At 40.3% G+C, this 23,400-nt stretch overlaps 1 protein-coding gene across 4 annotated transcripts in view; it reads right to left on the bottom strand.

Annotated features, from left to right (window-relative positions):
- The window catches only part of MAP2K5 (mitogen-activated protein kinase kinase 5), a 236,612-nt gene that overhangs the window by 32,009 nt on the left and 181,203 nt on the right, over positions 1-23,400 (bottom strand). For 3 of the 4 annotated variants that reach the window (XM_081048101.1, XM_081048100.1, XM_081048099.1), the window contains 2 exons: positions 8,285-8,346; positions 5,133-5,178 (listed from right to left, as the gene is read on the bottom strand). In XM_081048101.1, the coding sequence (XP_080904227.1) occupies positions 5,133-5,178; positions 8,285-8,346 (108 nt within the window). Of the gene's footprint in view, positions 1-5,132; positions 5,179-8,284; positions 8,347-10,904; positions 11,161-23,400 lie in introns of those variants that run through there. The other variant, XM_081048102.1, reaches the window with a different exon arrangement.

The following is a 23,400-nucleotide window of genomic DNA, read 5'->3' as shown; positions in this document are numbered from 1 at the left end:
AGCTTGTTTCTCTGAAATTCTCTCTGCCACTGAACAGCTAGAACAGATAATAACTATTAGTAAATCAAACTCCTCTGCAATATCCAGCTGTGCCTCACGCATTTACATACAGATAGAATGGGTATATGTTTTTAATATGTATGTGATACGTACTTTTACCACAGCCGAAGTGTATGCTACAAAGGCGGAGAATGGGAATCCGATCAGCATGAGATAATAAAGTGGCCTAGATAAAGTATTAGCCAGCGATTGATCTCAAACCGGGTGCTGCTTCTCCTGACCTGATTACTTACTATGCATAGATTCCATTAAATAGAGCTTAGACATGGAAAGCTTCTGGAAATACTCTAAATGCATAGAAGGATCTACAGCACTTTGAAACCAAATTGTAACTGCAGAGATGTCCACAGCCCACACCCTGGGGCTGGAGTCACGGCCCATAGTCAAGATGGGCTGCAAGGTTAAAGGGCTGCCTGACAGCTGGTGGGAAGCCTTTCCCTGCCCTCCCCCACACCAAGCCAGCACCCTGGGAGAGAACGCCTGCCTGCCATGCCTCTCTCCAGAGCTGCGCATTTGGTCCTGGCCTCACAGCTCTAACTAACAGAATGGGAAGGTGGGGAGGGAGCTTAACAATCATTCAGGGTCATGGTCCCCTCTGAAAAACTGATGACAGCCATGAATCCCTCTTTGCAGAAAAAAGTGCAAATCTCCACATGCATTCACGACTTGGGGTGTAATTTCAGGGGTTCTAACATGCTGCCTGAAGCCACAGACCCTAGGTCAAGGGCTGCTGATCTAGTCCATCCCCTTTGTTTTGCAGATGAAGACAGAAGTAGGGAGCGAACAGTGGAGGCTTTCCCTGAGTCACAGCCTGACCTCAGTACAGGAAGATTAATTCTGGAGAAGGAATTCTCTGTGGTTTACACAAGCAAACTGTCTATATAATAATGTTTCTCACTATATCCCTTTTATTTCTAAATATTTAAACATATCATTTGAATAGCAAAATCAGACGTGAACCCCTCTCTACCTCCATGCTCCCATCTCAGGTTGCCCCTGTCTCTGAGTTTAGGGGTCAGTCTGATTTTTATGTTTTTGCCTCCCTCAATATGATTATTGACATTTTGGGAAAATTTCTCTCCTACCTTTGCATGATTATCCTCCCCTCTCTTGTTATGGCCTCACCAATCCTTTTGCTTTTTTTTCTTCATGTGAGCTGTGACATCCTGCTTGGGTGTCTGAAGCATGGTGAACATTCTGTCTGCCACTTTCACACTTTCCACAGCCTGGAAACTTTTTCTAAACTTGTTGGACTCAGGTCACAGAGCTGGGACAGAAGTGACATAGGTCTGTCCTGCGATATACATCAGGGTGATTTAAAAGTACCCACTTTGGGGCTGGCCCGGTGGCTCAGGGGGTTAGAACTCCATGCGCCTAACTCCAAAGGCTGCCAGTTCGATTCCCACATGGGCCAGTGGGTTCTAAACCACAAGGTTGCCAGTTCGACTCCCGCAAGGGATGGTGGGCTGTGCCCCCTGCAACTAGCAATGGCAACGGCAACTGGACCTGGAACTGAGCTGCACCCTGCACAACTAAGATTGAAAGGACAACAACTTGACTTGGAAAAAAAGTCCTGGAAGTACACACTGTTCCCCAATAAAGTCCTGTTCCCCTTCCCCAATAAAATTAAAAAATAAAAAAGTAGCCACTTTTCCCCCCATAATGGAATCATTATCACAGGAGCAGAAATAGGCTGTGTAGGGGTTCCTATCTGGTTGTGTCTACATGCTACAAGCTCTCGGCTGACTGCCTGGCTGGTTTTCCTTTGTTGGGTTTAAGACTGACTCCTGATTCGTGCAACAGCTGTTAAAGAAGTGAATAAAGGTCAGATCTTTCCAAGGAGGAAGGACTTCCCTATACTTGAATGGAAGTCCACTTGAAAAAAAGGGAATGTGTAGGTGTGTGTTGCTTCTGTGTCAGGCCAAAGTTTCCAGGCCTGGACAGTAGGCTTCCTTCTAGTAAGAAGTGGAATTTCTGATAGACTGCTCAGCTGGTAGGGAATATGTTGCAGACTGGAATTCCACCTTCGTGGCCAGTGTTGAAGGGATTTCTGTTCTAGCAGGCACCAGAGGTTTCACATTGGGTCCCCTACACACTCCTGCTGTGCCCAGCCTGTTTCCTTTGCCTGGAATGTCCCCTTAAAGCTCTCCATTAAAATTCAATCCACTTCACTAACAATTGTCACCCCAAAAAATAAAAAAAAAATTCAATCCACCCTCCAAAATCCCTTTCCAAATGCTCCTTTCTCCATGTAGCTTTTCCCCATTTCCCCAGACAGATCCCACAGCACTCTGCTGTTGTTTACACAGTCACTGTATTCCAGTTACTTGCAGACTTGCCATATCCCTTGCAAGGCTATGCATGTGGCGTACTTCTTACACCTTCTGCTGAGTCTAGCACAGGACTTTGCACGTAATGGTCTATAAATATCTGCTGAATTCAACTGTTTACCTGGTTCTGAGATTCCCCCAAGACGATGTGGATGCTGACGATGAAACTTCTGAGTGAACTCTTTAGGGACCTTAATGGCTACCGCCAGAAATGTGCACCCGCTCACGTGGGCCCTGGCCTCCCCAAAATGGAGCATTGAGGGAATTTCTTGGTCCAACTTTAAAATACTTCCACTTAGAACACAAAAGCCGAAAACCATCTTAGGAACAACCACACAGTGTAGACAGAATTAAGTAGCTAACAACTGAGTTCTAACACTGGGATTTTAATGACCTAAACTTGAGTTGTACATTTCATCTTTAAGACTTGGGTATTCTGGATACACGGTGACCCCAACAAATAAAAAGACAAAAACCACTTGCGTGCCCCCCATGTCCATGGCCCACCCCTCCCTGCAGTCTGATTTACTTAGGCTGGGACTTGCTGCGTTCACTGGCGGGCAGGACACACTGGAGTTCATTTAAGAGCTTCCTGATGCTGAATCTGTAACTCAGTATTTCCCCCCACCCTACCTCTGCTTTTCTCCCCGCTTTAGAAAACGTAGGCCCACAAGGAAACCTCAGCAAGCCTGCAGGCCTCACAGCTGATGCAGCCCAAAGCTGACCATGTGGTTCCCCTGCTGGCTGGAGTTACCTCGCTTGGGAGATCAACTGCTCTTTTGTGAAAGGCAGGCCCCCACCCACAGTGACACATGGGCTCTCCAGTCCCTGCATTCCAGAGGACGCTCTCAGCTTCCAGATGGGAGCAGCATCAAATAGGTTGTAGGCAGAGAGGGAAAAGGAAACATTAAAGCCATTCATATGCTAGGAGGAATCAAGAACTCGCTCCTGAAGACTGGGTCCCTAGGACCTGACGCAGGTCCTCAGACCGCGGACAATCCACTTCCTCTCCCATCACCTATTGGGCCCCAGATTCTGGCCAAAGGCAGGCAGGGCTCAACCCCTCAACCACAGGAGCCTCATATGCGCTCACTGTTTCCTCCTTCCTCTCTGAGTCCTTTCTAAGGCGGGGGAACTTCACTATTGCTATACCTGAGGGAATCCATTCATTTAAATCAAACTGTGAGCAGTACTAGAAATAATGTTAAATTAAGTGTAGGACGGTACTTCCTGTGACTACATTTTTCATTGTGTTTTACTGATTTATTGATATTTATTAATTAAAAATGCGGGACAGCACACAGCAGGGTGTATAGTTATAAAGAGATATATTGAAATACATATCCCTCGTTTCTCCACACACACACAGGCACACACACACACACCCCCACATCCACTTGCTTCCAAGGCACTGGAAGTACTCCCCTTGCCACCCTGCAGTGGTGTTCCTTACCAACACATCCGTCCGTATGCTTTTAGGGGTGTATGTACCATCTGCAGATGTTTTATTTTTAAGTGGCCAACTCATTGCAACCCTACTCCTTTGTCTTAATAACTGAGCTATCCAGCCATAGAATAATAACATACAAGGTAAATGGGTCTCTATGTTTAGAACCTGTTCCAAGTTTTCTCAAATGTGACTAACTGCAAGAATTTCTCAACCATCAAAGAGACACCTTCCCAAGACCAGTTTATTCTAGACATGAAACCCGCACAGCTACAAGTCACAGAGGTTTTAGGGGTGAACCTTAACTTGAAACTACCCTGAAAACTGAGATTTTGTTCCAGGGGTAACAGGAAACAGAAAACTACCTTCCTGGAAAGTACTCATCATGCAAAAGGGGCATGGACTGTTATTTTATTCTGGGGATAAAATAAATATTATACAGAAATTTGAATGCTTAGAGTGTTTATTAGGACAAAATACAAAGGATGAAAACTCTGAACCAGTATCTGTAAAATGTTTCTTCTTTAAAGTGATGGATGCTAATTGGTTGGAATTTGCTCTGACTGCAATAGTCTAAAGATCAGGAATGGTACTCACAACATCAGAAAGAACAGACTATAATTATTATTTACTAATGCTGGATTCTAACATTATTCTAACAGCTTGTGCATTGTCAAATCAACAATCTGCACTAAATAAATGACCATTTGGGAATTGTTAGGGAGCGTCTCTGTTCCTCTCCCTGCTTGACTAAGAACTGTCATTTGCAATCAAAGAAAGAGGCCTTGGAGCTGAGAACACAGCACCAGCAGCCTTGTAGCTATCTCTTCCCGAGGAAAGACCAAAGATTCACATTAACTTGATCTTTTGCAGCCAATCTCAGTTCCTTCTACATGAATCCAAGAGGACCCCATGCCACATTCAGAATCTCTTGGAGGATCACACGAAAAACTTAACATGCTGACTATCTTCTCTGTTACCAGCCCTCTTGAGTTCTGAGAAGCTTTAATGGCAAATGAGGACAAGGAGTGGTCTAGATTAACTCATGACCCTTGAGTGCCAGGCAAAGGAAAAGATTTTGGCATCAAGTTTCAAAAGGGTAGTGGGTTTTTAAGAAGTAAAAACTCCTACCTGAGGATATGAGCTTCTAAACCAACTGCCCAGATTAAGTCAATACTGACTGCTGCCTTTTCGGAGCCTGAGGACACTTCAAGTTCCATTGTGGTCCTCTTACCAGAATGTTAGCACACATTCAGATCTGGGGAATTACTAACGTAACCAAATAATGTACTTACCATCAGTTCCTCAGGTGCTGGCCTTTCTTTTGGCTGTTTTCGCATGCTGTAAGAGAAAAAAATGCCTGTTACCTCTATCACTTGTAAATTTGTACTGTAATTTCCACCACTGACTAGTACCTCTGGAATTGGAATATTTTCAAAATTCATTGTGTTCCATTCTTGGCCAAAGTACAGGCATAATCATTTCATTGCGCTTCACATTGTTGCGCTTCACAGATGTTGTGTGTTTTACAAATTGAAGGCGAGACCACCCCCCCCCCGCCCCCCCGCCGCCCCAGCAAAAAGACTGTAACTTGTTTTATTGCGATACTTGCTTTATTACAGTGGTCTGGAATCAAACATGCAGTATCTCCGAAGTATGCCTGTATCAGCATATATTCCCTTCTCTTTATTTTAGCCTTTAATTAATTAGATTGTGGGGGAATCTCATGAATCAGAAACACAAACTTTTTTTTTGAGTTATTCTTGCAATACAGCAATACAGATAAAGAATGAATTTAAATGTATCCTAATTCAACTTTTGAAATGAATGTGAAAAAAAGCAGCCATATTCTCTTCCTGATGCATTATTTCAAACTTGAATTTAAGGAACAACATACTACTTTTTTGGTAATTGGGCTAAGACAATAAGAAAAGAAACATGACTATCAGGTCAAATAAGAAAACACCTCTTTCATTATTGAATAACAACATATAACAGAGGTCAGAAATCTAGATAATGCTACAAAATTACAAATGGGTTATTACTGCAGTATTTCAACTTTCATTTATTTTGGCTACAAGTTGATAATTCATTTAAAACAGCTCTGGGAAAGTTAAGTTTATGCTGCTTCAAGAATCACATTCCTCACCCAAAATATGGCTTACATACAATAGGTATGTAAGTAGCTGTAGCAGGTACTCAGCCAAATGATGAAGCACCCACACGTGGGACTGAAAGGACCATTTTGTACAAAACTCAGTGTCTGTGGGATGAAGTCACGAAGAGAGATTGCTGCTTCTATTACTTGAAAAATCACAGATGGTTTTTCTTTATGTAAAGCAACTTCTAACTAGCAAGAAGAAAACCCTTCATATAATCGCTGCATTTGCTGACAGTATTTTTTTTTTTAAAGTAGGGAGATTTAATAATCATTTGGTAAACAAGAATCGTAGTTATGAACCATTAATGACATCAAGGACATTTGCCTTCCCTATAAATAACCATATGCACCTCTCAAATACTGCATCCATTAGCAAGTAATTCAAGCTGTCTCGCCAGGAGAGTTGGTAACAGTCCTAATCTGACATTCCAAAGTAGCTGTATCTCTTGGGAAAACAAGGCTATTACCCACTAGCATCTCTGTTTCAGCTTGACATCTGTGGAAATTTCTACACAGGTTATCCCTCCCTCTGTCTCCATAAAACTTTTATATAACAGCTGATTAATTTTTTGGACAGGAGGAAGGCAAAACCTTATCTGCTCTTCTCCCCGTCTGCCCAGAACTGGCCCCACCCCTAGGTTGGTCTCAGACCACACAGCAAGATAAACGTGGTGGTCCTGTCAGAAGTCCAACATCTTTGGGGCCAGTGGTGCCCAAACCAGGTGCTCCAGGCAGCTTAGGAATCGCACAGTTTGTTTTTCAATTTCTGCATTTCAAAATGGGGCATTCCCATGGTGTGCTTCTGAGTGTTTCTAGGAATTCCATGTAAAGGAAATTAAGAAATATTAATACATATTCCTGAATAAGGACTCTAATATTAATGAGCTCAGGATTTCAGGGTTTAACCAAAATGTATGATTTTTCCAAACATAGCACGCTTTGGAAATAAAATGTTTGCAGAGTGAAAAATAGTTTTTAAGAGCTACAAGATATGATGTATTTTAAATAAATAGAAATACTGTTAATAACATTTTAAAGTTGGGGGGAAAATCTCTCTATATTTTTCTATGAAATACAAAGTGTATGAGACACTTTTATTAAGCGGTAACATATCCTACTTAGTCCAAAGGTGATAAAGCTTGACCTTTATAATAAGGACTACTTCTTTGTTTCCCTTTGGCGTAATCATCAGCTGGATCACGGGGGGAGGGGAAAGGGGCAGTGTACAACCATTTTGGTTTAGCAAGGACTCCTGATGGCACCATTTCGTGGCACCACAGGAACGAAGGGTTCGTTTTCCACCAGTGGACACGACTCTGAAGGCGTGGTGAAATGAAGAATTTGGTGGAGGGAAAGAGCAGTGAAGGTAGTTAAGACGGAGCTCCAGCATGGACAGAACAGTTTCTAGTTGGTTCTGTCTCTACTTTGGGGCGGTCATTCCTCTGCTCCCAATTTCCTTCTCTCTCTCTATGCTGGGGTGAGGTACAGGGCAGGGGGGGAGCAACTGGGCCTTCCAAGGCCAGGCGAGTGCTGCTGAACGCACGAGCGAGCGGTGAGAGGTGGATGATGCAGAGTGGCTAATAAAAGAAAAACTCTTTCTACTGGGAGAAAAAAGGCAGGGAGCTGGAAAAGAACCCTTGGCAGAAAAATGCCTGTTTCCTCAGGTGTAAAATGACGAGGGGCTGCCTAGAGAGTCCGAGGGTCCCTTTGATCCTCTCAGTTCTTTAATAGTTAAAGTGGGCCTAATAGAACCATTTTTTTCATAGTCTTTCAAACATCAAAATTCATTGCAATGGGACACCAGTACTGCATTTAAAATATAACCAAAGATAAAAGTCATTTACTGAAAATCCAGTGAATTAATAAACTATGCTGCTTCCCCTAAGTGATGGACAGTTTTATGGGTAACTTGAGGTTACATTAATAAAAATAAGCTTCATAGGTCTGTTCAATAGGGGCTATAAAATGGTGTATTTCTTTAAAAAACAACAACAAAAAAACAACAACTGGAAAGCAACAGTATCTGTGCTCAAAGAAGTAGCCCGATTCTCAGCAGTTTATTAACACAGGAAAAAGCCTCTAAAGTACATTTACAACGCTTTGTGTAAATAACGTTTACATAATTTAAACAATTTCTTCAGCTTTGCTGCCCCATCTGCCCAAGGCCCCGAAGTCCCTCCCGTCTCCAAAAGGAAGCAGGGAGAGCCATAAGGTCTCACGGAGCCTCCGAGTTAATGGCATGTATCATTTACATTGAGGGCATGGCATGTTTGCAAACAGGCTCACCACTGAGTGATGAAATGTACAAATGGCTCGGAGAACTCTCCAACCGGAAGGACGGGTGAATCCTGGGATGGAGGAAAAACAAGTCACCAAAAGTCACAACAATTCGTTTCCTTTCTTTATGCCCTTCCTCCCCCACCAAAGTAACAGTATAAAGATGAGTATATCACAAGGATTCAACACCATGTGGAAAGGAAAATAAAGCCTCATCCAATTAAAAAGACTGCCTACACCCTCTGCCACATGTTTATGTAAAATGCCAAATTTAAAGCCACACACATTTTACACTGGTGAGAAACAGGAGAGCAAAGAGGGAGGGGAGGTGAAAAAAGGACAAGGATAGCCACAGGGTAGAAAAGAAGGTACGAAAGTGTAAATGAGAAATTAATGATTATTTAAGTAACACACAAATGGTCTTGTAATTAACAAAGAGCTGTGAAATTATTCTTGTGCTGACCTTTGTTCTTTTACTGGATTTGCTATTTATTTACACTTTCCTTTTTATTTACATTTATTTGCATATTCAACTGCCCTTACCTATTTGCCCCTAATAGAATCATTTGGGCCAGATTTTTTGTTTGTTTTTTTTTTACTTTAACAGAAAGGCTTTTATAGGGAAAGGTATTTTCTGAAAAAGAATTTTAGCCTATTTGCCAGTCTGGGCAAACTCGTCATATGAGAAAGCCAGTGAATTAAGGACACAATGAAAAACTCCCCCCGTTGACCACCAAACAGAACCGGGGTGGAAGTGGGTGGCCCTCGAAAGAGCAGAGCACTACAAAGCAACAAACGTGATAACCACCATGTAACACAGGGAGCAAACCCCATTATGATTTGCAAAGGAAGGCTTTAAGAATTTAGGAGTTTTTCCAAGAATGACAGAGAGTGCCACTGTGTTTATAGTGTAACGGCTCAGGATGTAATGAAATTACACTGCAGAGTACTTTAACAGTCATCTCATTAGACCTACAGTTGGAACAAGAGAGCCACATAAAGTAGGCAGCTGCAAATGACTCCATTCTCATCTATTCTCATTTGCTATTAAAAATACCTTTCGGCGGCTTTTTTCCTCCCTGACATCCCTACACAAAGTGCCCTGCAAAGTATGATACATGCACCTATTTAAATTAACAAAGGAATGACTTATTTTAATCTCACTGTGCTTTGGAGTGCTTTGGCCATTTGGATGAGCAATATATCATTACATACAACCTTCCAGCGCTGCAGGCAAGAAACTCAGAGCATGCAGCATTTGGTGGGAGCCAAACAATTTCTCTAGCACACAACTGTGTCAAATGCATGCATGTATTCATTATTGAGAACGAGAGGAAATGGCTTTGATGTAGTGGAAAAAAGAAGATGATAAAAGCACCTCTGCAATATGCGTGTCATTATCAATGGTGGCAGATAGATACAATCGCACAGCCCCCTATGTGATTAGTAAATATACATATAATTGCTGTGGCCAATTATCAGAAAAATGAGATCGGTAATTACAAGACAGAAAATTAACTAGAACTCTTATTAAGGCTTTGTTTCCAATTCAAACAATTGGAAACTGCTGGAAAATACAATTGAATCAAAAGAAACCGAGGGGGTCAAAGCAGCCCCAACCCTCCCCTCCCCACAAACTCTAAAGAGGTTAAAAGAAAAGGAATGTGAACAAAATGTTTCTTAGTTTTTGCATATCTGTTGCCTTTGAATTTACTCCATTCATCCAGAGGAGGAGGTTAGTAATCATAATCATAAACTTAGGGAAAAGCTTCGAAGAAGAAAGGAAAACAAAGGAAAATGGGAATGAAATAAAATCTTGCCAAGTTCAAAGGATTACATGCAGGCATGACACAGAGAGGACATGAAAAACGGGGGTGGGGTATATCTGATGAAATCGTCTGCTCAAAAGAAACAAGGCACGCAATAACATGACACGTCCAATAACACGACAAGTCCTCGATAAAGGTACTATAAAACGGTCACAGAAGTCCCATCGGTTTGAAGAGCAAAAATAAAACATGATATCAATTTCAGCCCAGCCTGTTTTAGGAAAGACATATATATCACCCAGCCGGCAAGATTCTACAAGGCCCAGTTCGAGAAATGACATTTTACTGTCTCAAAAACTATTAGTAAAAAGATAGTTCAAAGTCTGAGGTACAAAAATTATGGACTCTGATCAGATAGTTCCCCAAGTCATGCATTCCTGAAAATTTTTTTGGAGGCTGTAGTATTAGAAGTGTCTGAGTAGCAGTTGCATTAAAATGCAATGTTTAGGAAAATAAAAAAAAGCCTACTGTCTTAATGTGGCTGAATATTTACCAAGATGGTTAAAATTCTGGATGGGTTTTCTACAAAGATCCTGGTAAAAAACACGATGCTAATGTGGGCCTCATTTTAAAGTATGATACTAAGAGTAAATTAATGAATTATAGACTAGGCAACTTGATGGAGATGTCATTTTAACACGGATGAGACACTAAACGAGGAAATGTGACATCTTTGCATGGATAGTTAATTTTATTTAAGACCTGATATTGTAGCCTGTTAAGTTCCTCATAATATAAAACTAAGGAACACTGGGTGGTACCCATGAATAATTTATTTCACTTGTGAAAATGCCAGCCCAAGTCGACTTTGCAGAACCACAGAGAGTGGATTCTCATCTCAGTGGTGCCTGGGAAGAATCACTCATCAAAGACGCAGGGGAAACTGTAATCTCACATGCATAACGCCACATACTTCCTTTCCATCTTGAAGTGCATGTCTCCAAGGAGAATTTTCTGAGAGACAGAAGACTGACTCCCGGACGGGTGGTCAGAGTGCCACACCAACACAGGGCAAAGGAGTCCTGGGAGGGCCTCCAACCCCGCAGAGGCCACAGGCTGTTAACACACCAGAGGAAATCAAATGAACACACCTGACAGTGGGTACCACACTGGAGGATTTTAAAGTATCGTTTTTTAAGCAATTAAAATGAGAAGTTAGTTTAGAGCAGGATGTAAAACACCTCCAAGAACCTGCCTATTTCCTGATGTAATTCAAATATGTTCCAAAGAGGGAGGGAGGGAGGTTAGTAGGAAAGCTGCTTCAGTTTCACAGAAGCTCCCAGGGAGGGAAGGCACCCAGTCACCACGGGGTGAGGAGGACACTGAGAACCATGCCACGGAACTCAAAGGACCTCGTAAAGTAACTGCTGCTACTTATCAAAACCGTTCTCTGGGAAATATGGGTTCAGGCCAGATGAAGAAATGCATTTCAAAAATACAAATACAAATTGGAGAAGCGGTTACACAGGTAACTCTCAGGACTGGCTGAAACCGACTCTAAGTTGTTAATAGAAGTCACGCTCTTTAAGACCCTGGGTGCCATACTTCACCTTAAGGGCTTTGTTGGGGTGCTTTCCTATGGATCTTCTAAGTAGAGTAGGGAACACAAGAGAGGACACGACCTTAACCAAAAGCCTTAACCTGAGACTCTAGTCCCAAATCAACTATAGACCTGCTAAGGGGACACGAGCTGGATCTTGTTATGGAGCAGGCGACTGTTACATAAAAATATCTGCCATAACCATTTCAGGAAGCAATTCTGGCCATCAAGGAGGACTGTGTCCAAGTCTCAGAGGTTTCAGTAACTACCTGGTCAGCCCTTTGCCAAACAACTGGAACACAGGCAGGCAGCACGCTAGAGAACAGCCAAGGACAATGGGAAAAAGTTTGAGTGATGCCTTTGCCTTGTGAATAATGAACAGTTCAGGAAGGTCAACCCATTACAACTGCAACTGTTTAATTATTAATTATGCACAATCTATGAGCAAAAGGACAGGTTCAGAATGTTTAATGTATGCTAACTTCAGCTGGACTCTCTCTGGGTATTTTGTTATTAGCACTTGTCAGCAAGGTACTCAGGCATAAAAAAAGGCAAGCAGCAGAAAATCGGTGTGTGTGTAACTGCACACTTGCAGAGTAAGTGTGCCAATAAGTACACCTTGTGACCTTGAGAGCAGACAGGATGTTGGATATTCCAAGTACAGAAAACATAAATGAGAAAAGTGCTTTTGAAACGACTTACTTAAAAGGGAGGCTATTATTTTAAAGGCATAGATTTTTTTGAAACTATAATGTTTCTTGGCTTTGAAAAAATTTATGTCATTAATGTTTACACACACACACACACATATACACACACACACACATACACACACAAAACCTGTGTAAGTTCAGTGCCCTGTACCAATGTCAATTTCCTGGTTGAGATACTGTACTATTCTTATGAGCTGCTAACATGGGAGAAACTGGGTGAAGGGCACACAGGATCACTCCGTATTATTTTTTGTAACTGCATATAAATCTAAAATGATGTCAAAAAAAGAAAGTTTAAAAAGAAAAAATTAAGGAGCCAGTTTTAAAAACTCTAACGAGACCCAGATTCTTAGAGGACCACTGCTTTGTATCAGGAAGAAGCCTGACATTAGCGACTCAGCTGGAAAAGTTAAGAGATCTTTGCTTAAAAAAATATAACCAAGGATTTAATTTTTGTCTTTAATTCATAACTGAAGATGACAATGGAGCTTGACAATGACATGGTGGTCAATTCAGACATTGATAGGGCACAGACAGAAAATACTGTAAAAAAAGGGATACAATTATTCATTACTTATTTATTGGTTCCTCCATTCCATAATTTTCTTGACTACCTATGATGTCAAAGGCACTGCGCCTGGCACTGAGGGATGACTGACATTTAATTCATATCCTGAAAGACTCTGTGTATTGTTCAAGGGGATAAAGCTGCACTGGGGAGCACCAAGGGTTCAATGCAGTTTGGCTGGTACCTGAGTTCAGAGGGAAGTGTGATGGGGAACAATGTCTAAGCACCTGGAGGACCGTGAGACACCCTCTTTGCTTCCTTCCTTTCTTCCTTTCTCACTCCTGGGAACGCAGGGACCTTGACCATATTAACTTGTATCCTGTTCCCTTCTCTGCGCAAAACCGACATTCTTTCAAATTAAGATTTTCTACTTAGTGGCAGTGAAACGTAAGGAAGTTAGAAGGACAACGTCTCAGAATTCTCAAGGTGTTGGCTACACTCGTTAATTCTAAGGTAAATCAGCCAGGCAAGTTAAATAAAATATGGCAAGCCTTCTGACTTTTTCTGATAGTCTATTTCTAGACTTCACCGTGTCAAGCCATCAAGCTAACAGGTGGTCACCCTCACAGAATCACCTGAAGTCTGACCAGTATTGAGAGTTATGCTCTAACATTTTAAACATAAATCTTTTAATTCAAGCCTCATGTTCCTTTCACCTGGCCCAACAATTTCTGGTCTTATACAGCGTGCTTCATACTAATTGGCACAGCTCTATCAGATCACTCCACTTCTCTCCACAAAGCTGGGATCAAAGGTCATTTGTGATCCAGTGCATTCAGGTCAGGCAGAACAGCATTTTGTCTTGTCAGACCCCAAATCGGTTTTTGATCCTCCACTATTCACTGCTTTAAAACAACATCTTTGTGAGACAACTGGCAGAATCCATAGGACAAATCTGCTCTCCATAGGGGAGGAAACCTAGTTTGTTTAAAAAAAAAGAGACAAAAACCAAAACAACTGGACCTTCACCTTTAAACATATCCACAGAAGCTTATCTACAAGCCAAAAATCTACCTGTCCAAAGTGTAGTCCTATAGCAGATTCTGGGAAGTTAGCTCGGTTTTAATATTCTGAATGTCATCAGTGTTCACATCTGTATGTTTCTGCTATAACAGACTGTACCCGAGTGGGGAGAAAAGGCAGTCCCACCTTATCCGAGAGACTAAGGTGGGAAATAGATGGACAGGTACTCCTAGTCAGTCAGAGAATGAGACAGTCCAGTTTAAGATATGAATAAAGCATAATTACACATCAGATTTGTAAAAAAGTCGTCAATGCTTGTTAAAAACCCTTAGTTAAAAATGTGGTCGTTCTGTGAGGGAACAATCAGTATTTTGACACTATGTGTATGTTTGATTTCACGATGCAGATGGAACTGACCTAACCTGCGGGGTGTTACAAGGGAGAGTTCCGGGGTGGGAATGAGGCTTTGAATTTAGGACAGTTTGCAGATGGACATCATCAGAAAGGAAAGCCTCTGACCCTCCTCAGCTGGAAACCAGAGAGCCCTTCTTTTGCTCATCCCACTCCACATCAAGCCCTGAGCAGAGAAAGTGAAAGATGATTCAATTTCCACACTGGGTCACCTCATGCTCTGGGTTGCCAGATGTGACAAATTACATGTGTGGGCATTTTGGTGTGAAGTTCTGTCCACTGGGTCTGGGCTGACAGTAGCAGCTCATTTAACTTGTCTCAGATGGACCTGGAACCAGGGGCAAAAGGCCTGAAATTTTCGCCACTGAAATACCCACCTTACTCACAAACCCTTAAATCAAGGGAGAACCAGCTGTTAGCCACATGAACATCACAACCAGATGGCTTATAAAAAACCACAAAATATAAATGAACAGGTCTAAAGGAATCTGTCTCTAGGTAATTGGGACTTGAGATTATAAAGATTTTTCATTTTCTCCTAAACATGCTCTAGAAATTCCTCAGTATTGTGATAAGAGAGGAGGAACAAATATTGTCATTAATATCAAAACTAAGCCTTCATTTCGTCTATACATTTTTTGTCATTTAAAAGATTTACATTTACTTAGAGATTTTCTAAACAAATGGCAAAGATCTTGGTGTTTTGTAAAATTCCTTAAAAAAGGTAGGTAGAGAACTGGAAAGTGCATCAACCTTTTAAACTGCATTTGCAAAATTGCTTCCTTTCTAAAGCCAATGAACATACCACTTTCTCTTTTTATTTTAGGTCTCCTCTTGGTCATGAGCGATAGGCAACTGTAGCATTTAGAGGAGCCTCTATGAATAGTACATGTACACACTCATACACACACTTGCAGACTAACATCCACATGCAGCTCCCTTTTCAGTGGTGTAGGCAGAGCAGCAAGAAACATGCTTGTCTCATGCCAAAGGGATTTCATTTACAAAAGTAAAACCCGTTATTGTCTTCTCTCTCTGTAGCTTCTCAATGCATTTCTATTGCTTTTTCATAAAACACTGCTGCAAATAATCAAGCATGACCACTGACATCCACGAGATTGAGTTTTAGGAACCATTAAATGAGCTCACTCTCGTGGGAAGCCTCCCGCTCAGGCTGGTCTAAAGGTAATTATTCAGCAATTCCTACCTGTGGTTTTACCTTGTCCCTATATAGTGTTTGAATTCCATACACTGGTCAATTTTTTTTTTCCTCAGGAAAAGTCCAGCTACACCTTTGATCCAGGATCTAAATTACAATGTTAATATACACACTAGCGTTTCACCAGGTTGTGTGTGCAGAAGTACTGATGAAAAGCAATCTCAGATTAAAGGTAGATCATACACAATATTAAACAAAAATGAAAGAGGAAAATCTAGGAGAGAAAAGTAACCCTTAACAGGTTCTTCAATGAAAGGCACCATCCCTCTTTCCATAGGTAAGGGGTTAACACTGAAACATCTGAACTACACCCACACACTGTTCAAGGGCAAGAACCTGGCAGGTCCGTGTCCTCAAAAATCAACAAGCCATAACACTATCACGTCAGACTCTGAGAACTCCCTGAAAGCCCAAGTCCACACCGCCACACTGTCTGTCCTCCTGAACGTTCATGCGACTGTTAGTGAAAATAACTGCTGCCATTCGCCACCCTGCACAGCAAGTTACGGAGAAGGGGAAAAGCAGAACTCCAGTGGCTGCATGGTATAGGAGTGTTGGCTTACACATTTTTTATAAACAAATTCAAAGGCTACGTCAGCGGCAACTCAAATGCTGAAAATTATATGTGAAATTGTGCCCTACCTGGCTCTGTATAATAAGCCGAGAGAAGGGGATTTAAAGCTGGCTAAAGGAGACACCGCATCAGTTTAAAATTAGTCAATGCGAGAGGAACAAAGAGGAAGACAGGACGGGCGGGAGGGAGAGGAAGCGAAAAAAAATAGAGCTACATACTGTGAAATGAACAAGTTCAGTTAGAATGTTCATCAGGATTTGGAAAATCATAATGCCATCTGCTACTCTGGACCTCAGAACATCATGGATCTCGTGGGCCCAGACGCTTCTATTTCCAGGAGGAAAGAAGGAACTTACACTCCCTGGAATGCTGCCTCCATTCTGGAATGGAAGCAACACCCCAGCCCACCCGTTTGTAATCTCTTTTGAGAACATTCGAACTGCTCACAGACGCATTTTCCCTGGTTTAGGGAGAATTAACGGCAGGCGAAATGATTATAGCAACTAGGCAGTGAGGCAGAGCAGTGCCCCGGCCCGAGCTGCTGGGTAACTGACCCTGGCATCCAACTTGGGCTCAGGGTGTGTAGGTCCCATCATGGTGGATTAAATGAGCATTGTCCTACGGCTGGATAAGACTTCACAATAGAGCAACACATGTTAAATGACAGCAGCCAAAACTGGCCCCACCAGGCAACTGCCCATTCACGGAATGCTATTCACAGGCCTCCACCACCAAGAAATTAATTCATTAATAATACATCAGGCTTTGTGGACAATTCAAAGAAAACACAAAGCTACTTGCTCAACGATTGCCTAAAGATGCAGAATTTTTCCTGGTTAAAAAAACCCAAAATCGAATTGACTTACTGAAAGCAAAATTACAGGGATGTTTACACTAATATTTTGCTTAGTAAATAAAAAGAAATTGAGAAAATCTATCCACTGAATTCACTCAGTGTCACTAGGAAATAATATACACATTTTTTCAGCAATAGCTAATAAAATTTGATTTTATATAACTGTATTTAAAAATTAATTTTTCCCACTTTTAAGTGACTTTGTACATTCTTCAGACTATCAGGAAAATTTTTGCTTTTACCTTGTTTCTTCTGTTACATTTTTAAAACTCACTTCTTTCTCCTCCCTCCCAACAACTCATAAATATGAATTAAATATAATTATAAATGAACAGAACATTAACTTTTGGATTACTGCTGTGTTTTGGTAGAATGTTAATGTCATTTCTAAAAGAAACAGTTATTACCAATAGAAAAAGTAATTACTAAAGGAATTATGGCCTTAATGCTAACCTATTTTCAATCTTCAAACCGGCCAAATTGCATTAATTTAAACATACTAAACTTTTCAAAGGAGGCATTAGATTTCTAAAGGTTGCCTTACACAAAAGAGGAATATCAGTTTTCAGGCTCCCAATTATATATTCCCAATGCTGAGACACAGGTCTAGTTAACAATATCACGGAGGACAAGACTATTGTGTATCTACTTGGATTAACTTACCAAGTGTCTAATGCCTCAGTCATACAAGTTACACACATCATGAAATAGCTTATCACAAATACCCGTCTATGTGAGTAGTTACCATGATCTGAGAGCTCGGGACACCAGGTCTCACACCACTTCTACCACCTGCAGTTTAGTTGGAAGTGATCTATTTACATATGGCTATTTACCGGTCTGCCTTTTTGACTAGAGGAGAAACTCTGGCAGGCGCATCTTATTCATTCTCTATTCCCAGTACCTAGTTCTGGGATTCATACAGGTTTCCAGAATGATTATTTGGGCTATAATCAGGGGTTTTTAGGCCTTAGGTTTTTATAAAGGTGCCGGGGGTGGAGTGGGAATAGGTGGAGATCTAAGTCTCTCACCCTCTGATCAAACTAGAATGGCTTTCAAGTCCAAAAAATGAAAAATGAAAATCTTTTGTGTATCAAAGGACACCATCAAGAAAGTGAATAAAAAAGCCATAGAATGAGGAAAAAATTTAGAGTCCAGTATCCAGAATATAAAGGAACTCTTACAACTTAGTAATAAAAAGACAAATAACCCAATTTAAAAATGGGCAATGGATGTGAATAGATATTTGTCCAAAGAAGATATACAAACGGCCAATAAAAACATGAGAATATGTTCAACACCCTTAATCATAAAGGAAATGCAAATCAAAACCACAATGAGAGACCACGTCACATCCATTAGGAGGGCCATAATCAAATAAACAGAAAATAACAAGTGCTGACAAAAATGTGAAGAAATTTGAACTCTCATAAATTGTTGGTAGGAACGTAACATGGTATGGAACAGTTTGGAAGTTCATCAAAAAGTCAAACGTAGAATTTTCATGTGACCCAGCAATTCCACTCCTAGGTATATAAGCAAGAGAGGTGAAAATATACATCTGTATAAAAACTTGTACGCAAATGTTTATGGCAGCATTATTCATAATAGTCCCAAACTGGAAATAGCCTAAATGTTCACAACTGATGAAAAGACAAAATGTGGTACATTTAAACAAGGGAGTATTATTCAGCCAGCAATAGGAATGAAATACTAGATTAGTGGTTGTCATATATTAGAGTGGAGAGAGGAATTAGGACTGTTAACAGGTACTGGGTTTCTTTCTGGAGTGATGGAAATGTTCTGGAACTGAGTTGTGTACTTTAAAAGAATAAAATTCAAGTTACGTGAATTATGTTTCAATAAAATAATTTCAAAGGAAGAAAAAAGAAAACAAATGGGTTTCTCTATGATGGTCTCTGTACTTAGCTGCTGTGTTATAGGCTGGCGGTCCTTTTCGGCTGAATAGGATAGGCCTCCGTAGAAGAAAAGACAAACTTAGATCACATTCTATTTTGTGTAGGAATCGCCCTGCTAGAAAAATCCATGTTTTAATTTACTACAAGGAGCATTTACTGAGATCCTGCTTGGGCCAGATGCTGGGATAAATCCCTGTGCAGGATGATGTCGTGATCTAGTGGGAGACAAATTCAAGAATGAAATTTGATTCAGTATGATTACAAACTATAATACAGCTTTGTAAACAATGCTATGTTGAATTCCTCCTAGCACTGGGCAGGAGTGTGGCAGGATGGGAAGAGGTGGGAAGGTTAACAGAGATAGCTTCAAAGAGGAGATGATGTTTGAGCTGGGCCTTAGAAGATGCTTAGGCTTTCACAAAGTGAAAAAGGGGCGAAGGTCATTCTCAGTAGAGGGTGAACACAACCATAGGTGTGAAAGTGTTTGAAAACGAACGACTGACCCAAAGTCAGAGACAGAAAAGCTTAGAAGCTTTTTAATAATGTGGTCATAATGCAGACTCTTCCCTCCTTTTTCTTCTCCCTTTCCCAGTCCTCAATTTTCTCATTCCCTTCTTCATGTGTCGCCCTCTTCTAGAACAGAGATGTTAGCTGCCTCTTGGTTTGCCCGGCTCATGTGTGACAAGCTGCCAGGTTAGGGCTGGCATCAAACACTGCTTCCTCCCAGCACTGGGCATGGTTGCTGGAATTTCTAGAAAACATCAGACGAGCCACATCTAAGTGTAGCGTCCATGTGAGGCCTCCTGGGACTTCAGGTGTTTGGTGAAGTGGATGATTGTCCCCATTCATAATGACTTTTTAGTGCCATTGTAATGATGTGCATATGCCAGTCAGGCAGATAAGTATATAGTGAAGACTCTTTGATGTCTTCATTACATTTTATGATTAAATAGAGTCATAAGAACTCTCAGAAGGCATAGACTTTTGTAATGATGGGCTACTAAAGATGTTTTTGACCGAGAGAGTCTATTTGCATCTTAAGCAAACCCACTTTACTCCTCATCGTTGAGGACCCAAGGCCAGGCCCCACAACAACACCCCCAGCCCCCTTCTTCCTCTTCTTGCCCATCCCTCAGCTGGCCACTTCCTTTATCATCTTCCCCCTATCCCTACTGTGGCATTCCTGTCAATTCCCTTTCCTCAGCTACAGACCTTATAGGGAAAGCCAGCATCTCCCCCACCTCCTACACTGGGGTACAAAGGTCTTAGGAGTTGTGGCAGTTGCCATGGCTCTACCTGTCTGTTGGCTTGGAACCCCGGCATTATTATGGTGATTCCAATATCTTGATGGTGTCACATATAATAAACTGTCACCCAATCTAAGGTCCTAAAGATTCACACCTGTTTTCTTTTAAGAGCATCATAGTTTTAGCTCTTATATTTAGGTCTTTGATCCATTTTGAGTATGATGTTAGGTAGGGGTTCCAAATTCATTCTTTTCCACGTGGATATCCAATTGTCTCAGTATCATTTGTTGAAAAGACTATTCTTTCACCATTGAATGTGCTTGGCATCCTCTTTGAAAAACAACTGACTATAGATATATGGCTTCATTTCTGGACTCTCAATTCTATTCCATATGTTCTATCCTTATTGTCAGTACCACACTATCTTGATTACTGTAACTATGTAGTGAGTTTTGAAATCAGGAAATTTAAATCTTCCAACTTTGTTCCTTTATTTTTCCAAGACTGTTTTGGCTACTCTGACTTCACTTACATTTCAATATAAATTTTGAGAGCAGCTCATCCATTTCTGCAAAAAAAGCCCACTGGGATTTTGATTTTTTGACAGGGATGGCACCAAATCTGTAGATCAAGTTGGGGAGTACCGCCATCTTACCAATATTAAGTCTTCCATTCCATGAACGTGGGATGTCTTTTCATTTATTTAAGTCTTTAATTTCTTTCAATCATGTTTTGTTAATTTTCAGTGTACAAGTTTTCCACTCCTTTTGTTAAATTTATTCCTAAGTATTTTATTTTTTAAATGCTATAGTAACTTTTTTTTTTGTTTTTAATTTCACTTTTGGATTGTTCATTTTAGATTACTAGTATATAGAAATAAAACTGACTTTTGTGTGATCTTTTATCCTATAACCTTACTGAATAATTTTTTGGTATCAATTTTCTAGGGCTTTTTATATATTTTATGTCATCTACAAGTATTATTTTATATCCTCCTCTTTTTCTTGACTAATTGCCCTGGGTAGAACCTTCAGTACAATGTTAATAGAAGTGGTGAGAGCAGACATCCTTCTCTTCCTCCTGATCTTAGAGGAAAAACTTTCAGTCTTTTACCATTAACTACGGTGTTAGCCATAGGTTTTTAGTAGATGTTCTTTCTCAGGTTGTGCAAGTCCCCTTCTCTTTCAAGTTTGTTGAATGTTGTATCATAAAAAGGTGTTGAATTTTGTCAAGTGCTTTTTCTGTGTCTACAGAGATGACAAGGGGATTTTTGTCCTTTATTCTATTAATATGGTGTATTACACTCATTTTCGTTATGTTGAATCAACCTAGCATTTGTGGGATAAATTCTACTTGGTCATGATGTATCATTCTTTTATATACTGCTGGATTTGGTTTTGCTGGTATTTTTTGAGGATTTTTGCATCTATCCTAATAAGGGTAATTGGTCTGTAGTTTTCTTTTCTTTTGAAGTCTCTGTCTGGCTTTGGTATCAAAGTAATGCTGGCCTCATATAGAGGAAGTCAAAAAGTGTTTCCTTCTCTTTATTTTATTTGGAGGAGTTTGAGAAGGAATGGTATTAAATTTTCTTTAAACATTCAGTAGAATTCACTTGTGAAGCCATATGGTCCTGGGCTTTCCTTGTGGGAAGTTTTTAAAAATATTATTTACTTGTTATAAGTCTACTCAGATTTTATATTTCTTGTTGAGTCAGTATTGGTAGTTTACGTTTTTCTAGAAATTTGTTCATTTCATTTAAGTTTTCTAATTTGTTGGCATACAGTTGTTCATAGTATCATTCCCTTATAATCCTTTCTATTTCTGTAAGGTTGATAGTAAGGTATCGTCTTTCATTCCTGATTTTAGCTATTATGTCCTCTCTCTCTCTCTCTCTCTGTCTAGCTAAAGGTTTGCTAATTTTGCTTATTTTTCAAAAGAACCAACTTTTGGTTTTACTGATTTTCTCTGTTTTCTATTCTCTATTTCACTTATTTACACTCTCATTTTATTATTTCCTTCCTTCTGCATGCTTTTAGTTTGTTCTTTTTCTATTACAGTTTAAAGCAGAAGGTTAGATTATTGATTTTAGATCATTGTTTCTTTTTAATGCAGGCATTTACCACTAAAAATTTCCCTCTGAGCACTGTTTCCACTGTATCTCATAAGGTTTGGTATACTGTGTTTTCATTTTTGCTCGTCTCAAAGTAGTTTCTAATTTCCCTTGTGATTCTTCTTTGTCCCATTGGTTCTATGGCAGTGCATTGTTTCCACATATTGCGAATTTCCCAAATTTCCTTCTGTTATTGATTACCTCTGTTTTCTACCTCCTGGACCCCTTGGCTCTTGGCCAGTTGTCCATTCAGTCTCCATACTCTGCATACGTCACTGTCCTCTATCAAAGCCCTGTTCTGTGTTCATCTTCCTCAGGAGGCTTTCTTAGAGTAAGCAGAAGAGTAAACTATCCAGCAGACCCACCCAGATGTTCTACATAGAGTGCTATGCCGTGCTTTCCTAATACCAAACCTTTCTTTCTTTGTGTTCTCATCAGGGAAGAATAATCAATATAACTCAGAATTATTCAGTTAGCATCTTTAAACAATCAGGCTCATTGTGTGTCTACACACCTGGAAAACTGTAGTCCATTACTAAAAGCTTGTACTGCTATTTCAGAACCATTTTTGTATTTTACAAATCTTATAGTTAGTTCTTACTAAGAAATCAACTTTCATGTAGAAGATACTTCTGATCGGGTATAAAACATGACTTACATGAATTCATTTTTCACCAGTAAAATGAATAAATGGAAGTATAAACCAGGGATTTATTTGCTAATTGTCCTGCTAAGCACCTACAGATGTTAGACAGAAATTTATTTTTAGCTATAATATGCTTGAAACATATATACACACACACACACACACACACACACATACACACACACACACATATATGTATATGTATGTGTATTCAGAGTAATCTATTTTTCCTGATTGTTATATTTTAGACAGCCTGAACATTCTAAAATACATCTGTGAACTCAAAAATGATTCACAAGAAAGTTTTAAGCCCTTCTATCTGATACTTACTTTTTTCCTTTCTTGACCTGGCAAACTTCTACTCTCATTTAAGACTTAGTTCAAATGTCACTTTCCCTGAGGGGCATGCTCCCACAACAAACCCTCTCCTGGTAGAACAAACTCTCCTGTCTAAGGGTTGTATAGTACGTACCTTACAATGAAATAATTAATCATTTCTGTGTCCACATCTTTTCCAAGGCTATGGACTA

The sequence above is a fragment of the Rhinolophus hipposideros genome (assembly GCF_964194185.1).
Source record: "Rhinolophus hipposideros genome assembly, chromosome: 5".
Classification (NCBI taxonomy): Eukaryota; Metazoa; Chordata; class Mammalia; order Chiroptera; family Rhinolophidae; genus Rhinolophus; species Rhinolophus hipposideros.
The sequence above is the reverse complement of the archived record's forward strand: the minus strand, read 5'-3'. Positions and strand labels throughout refer to the sequence as shown.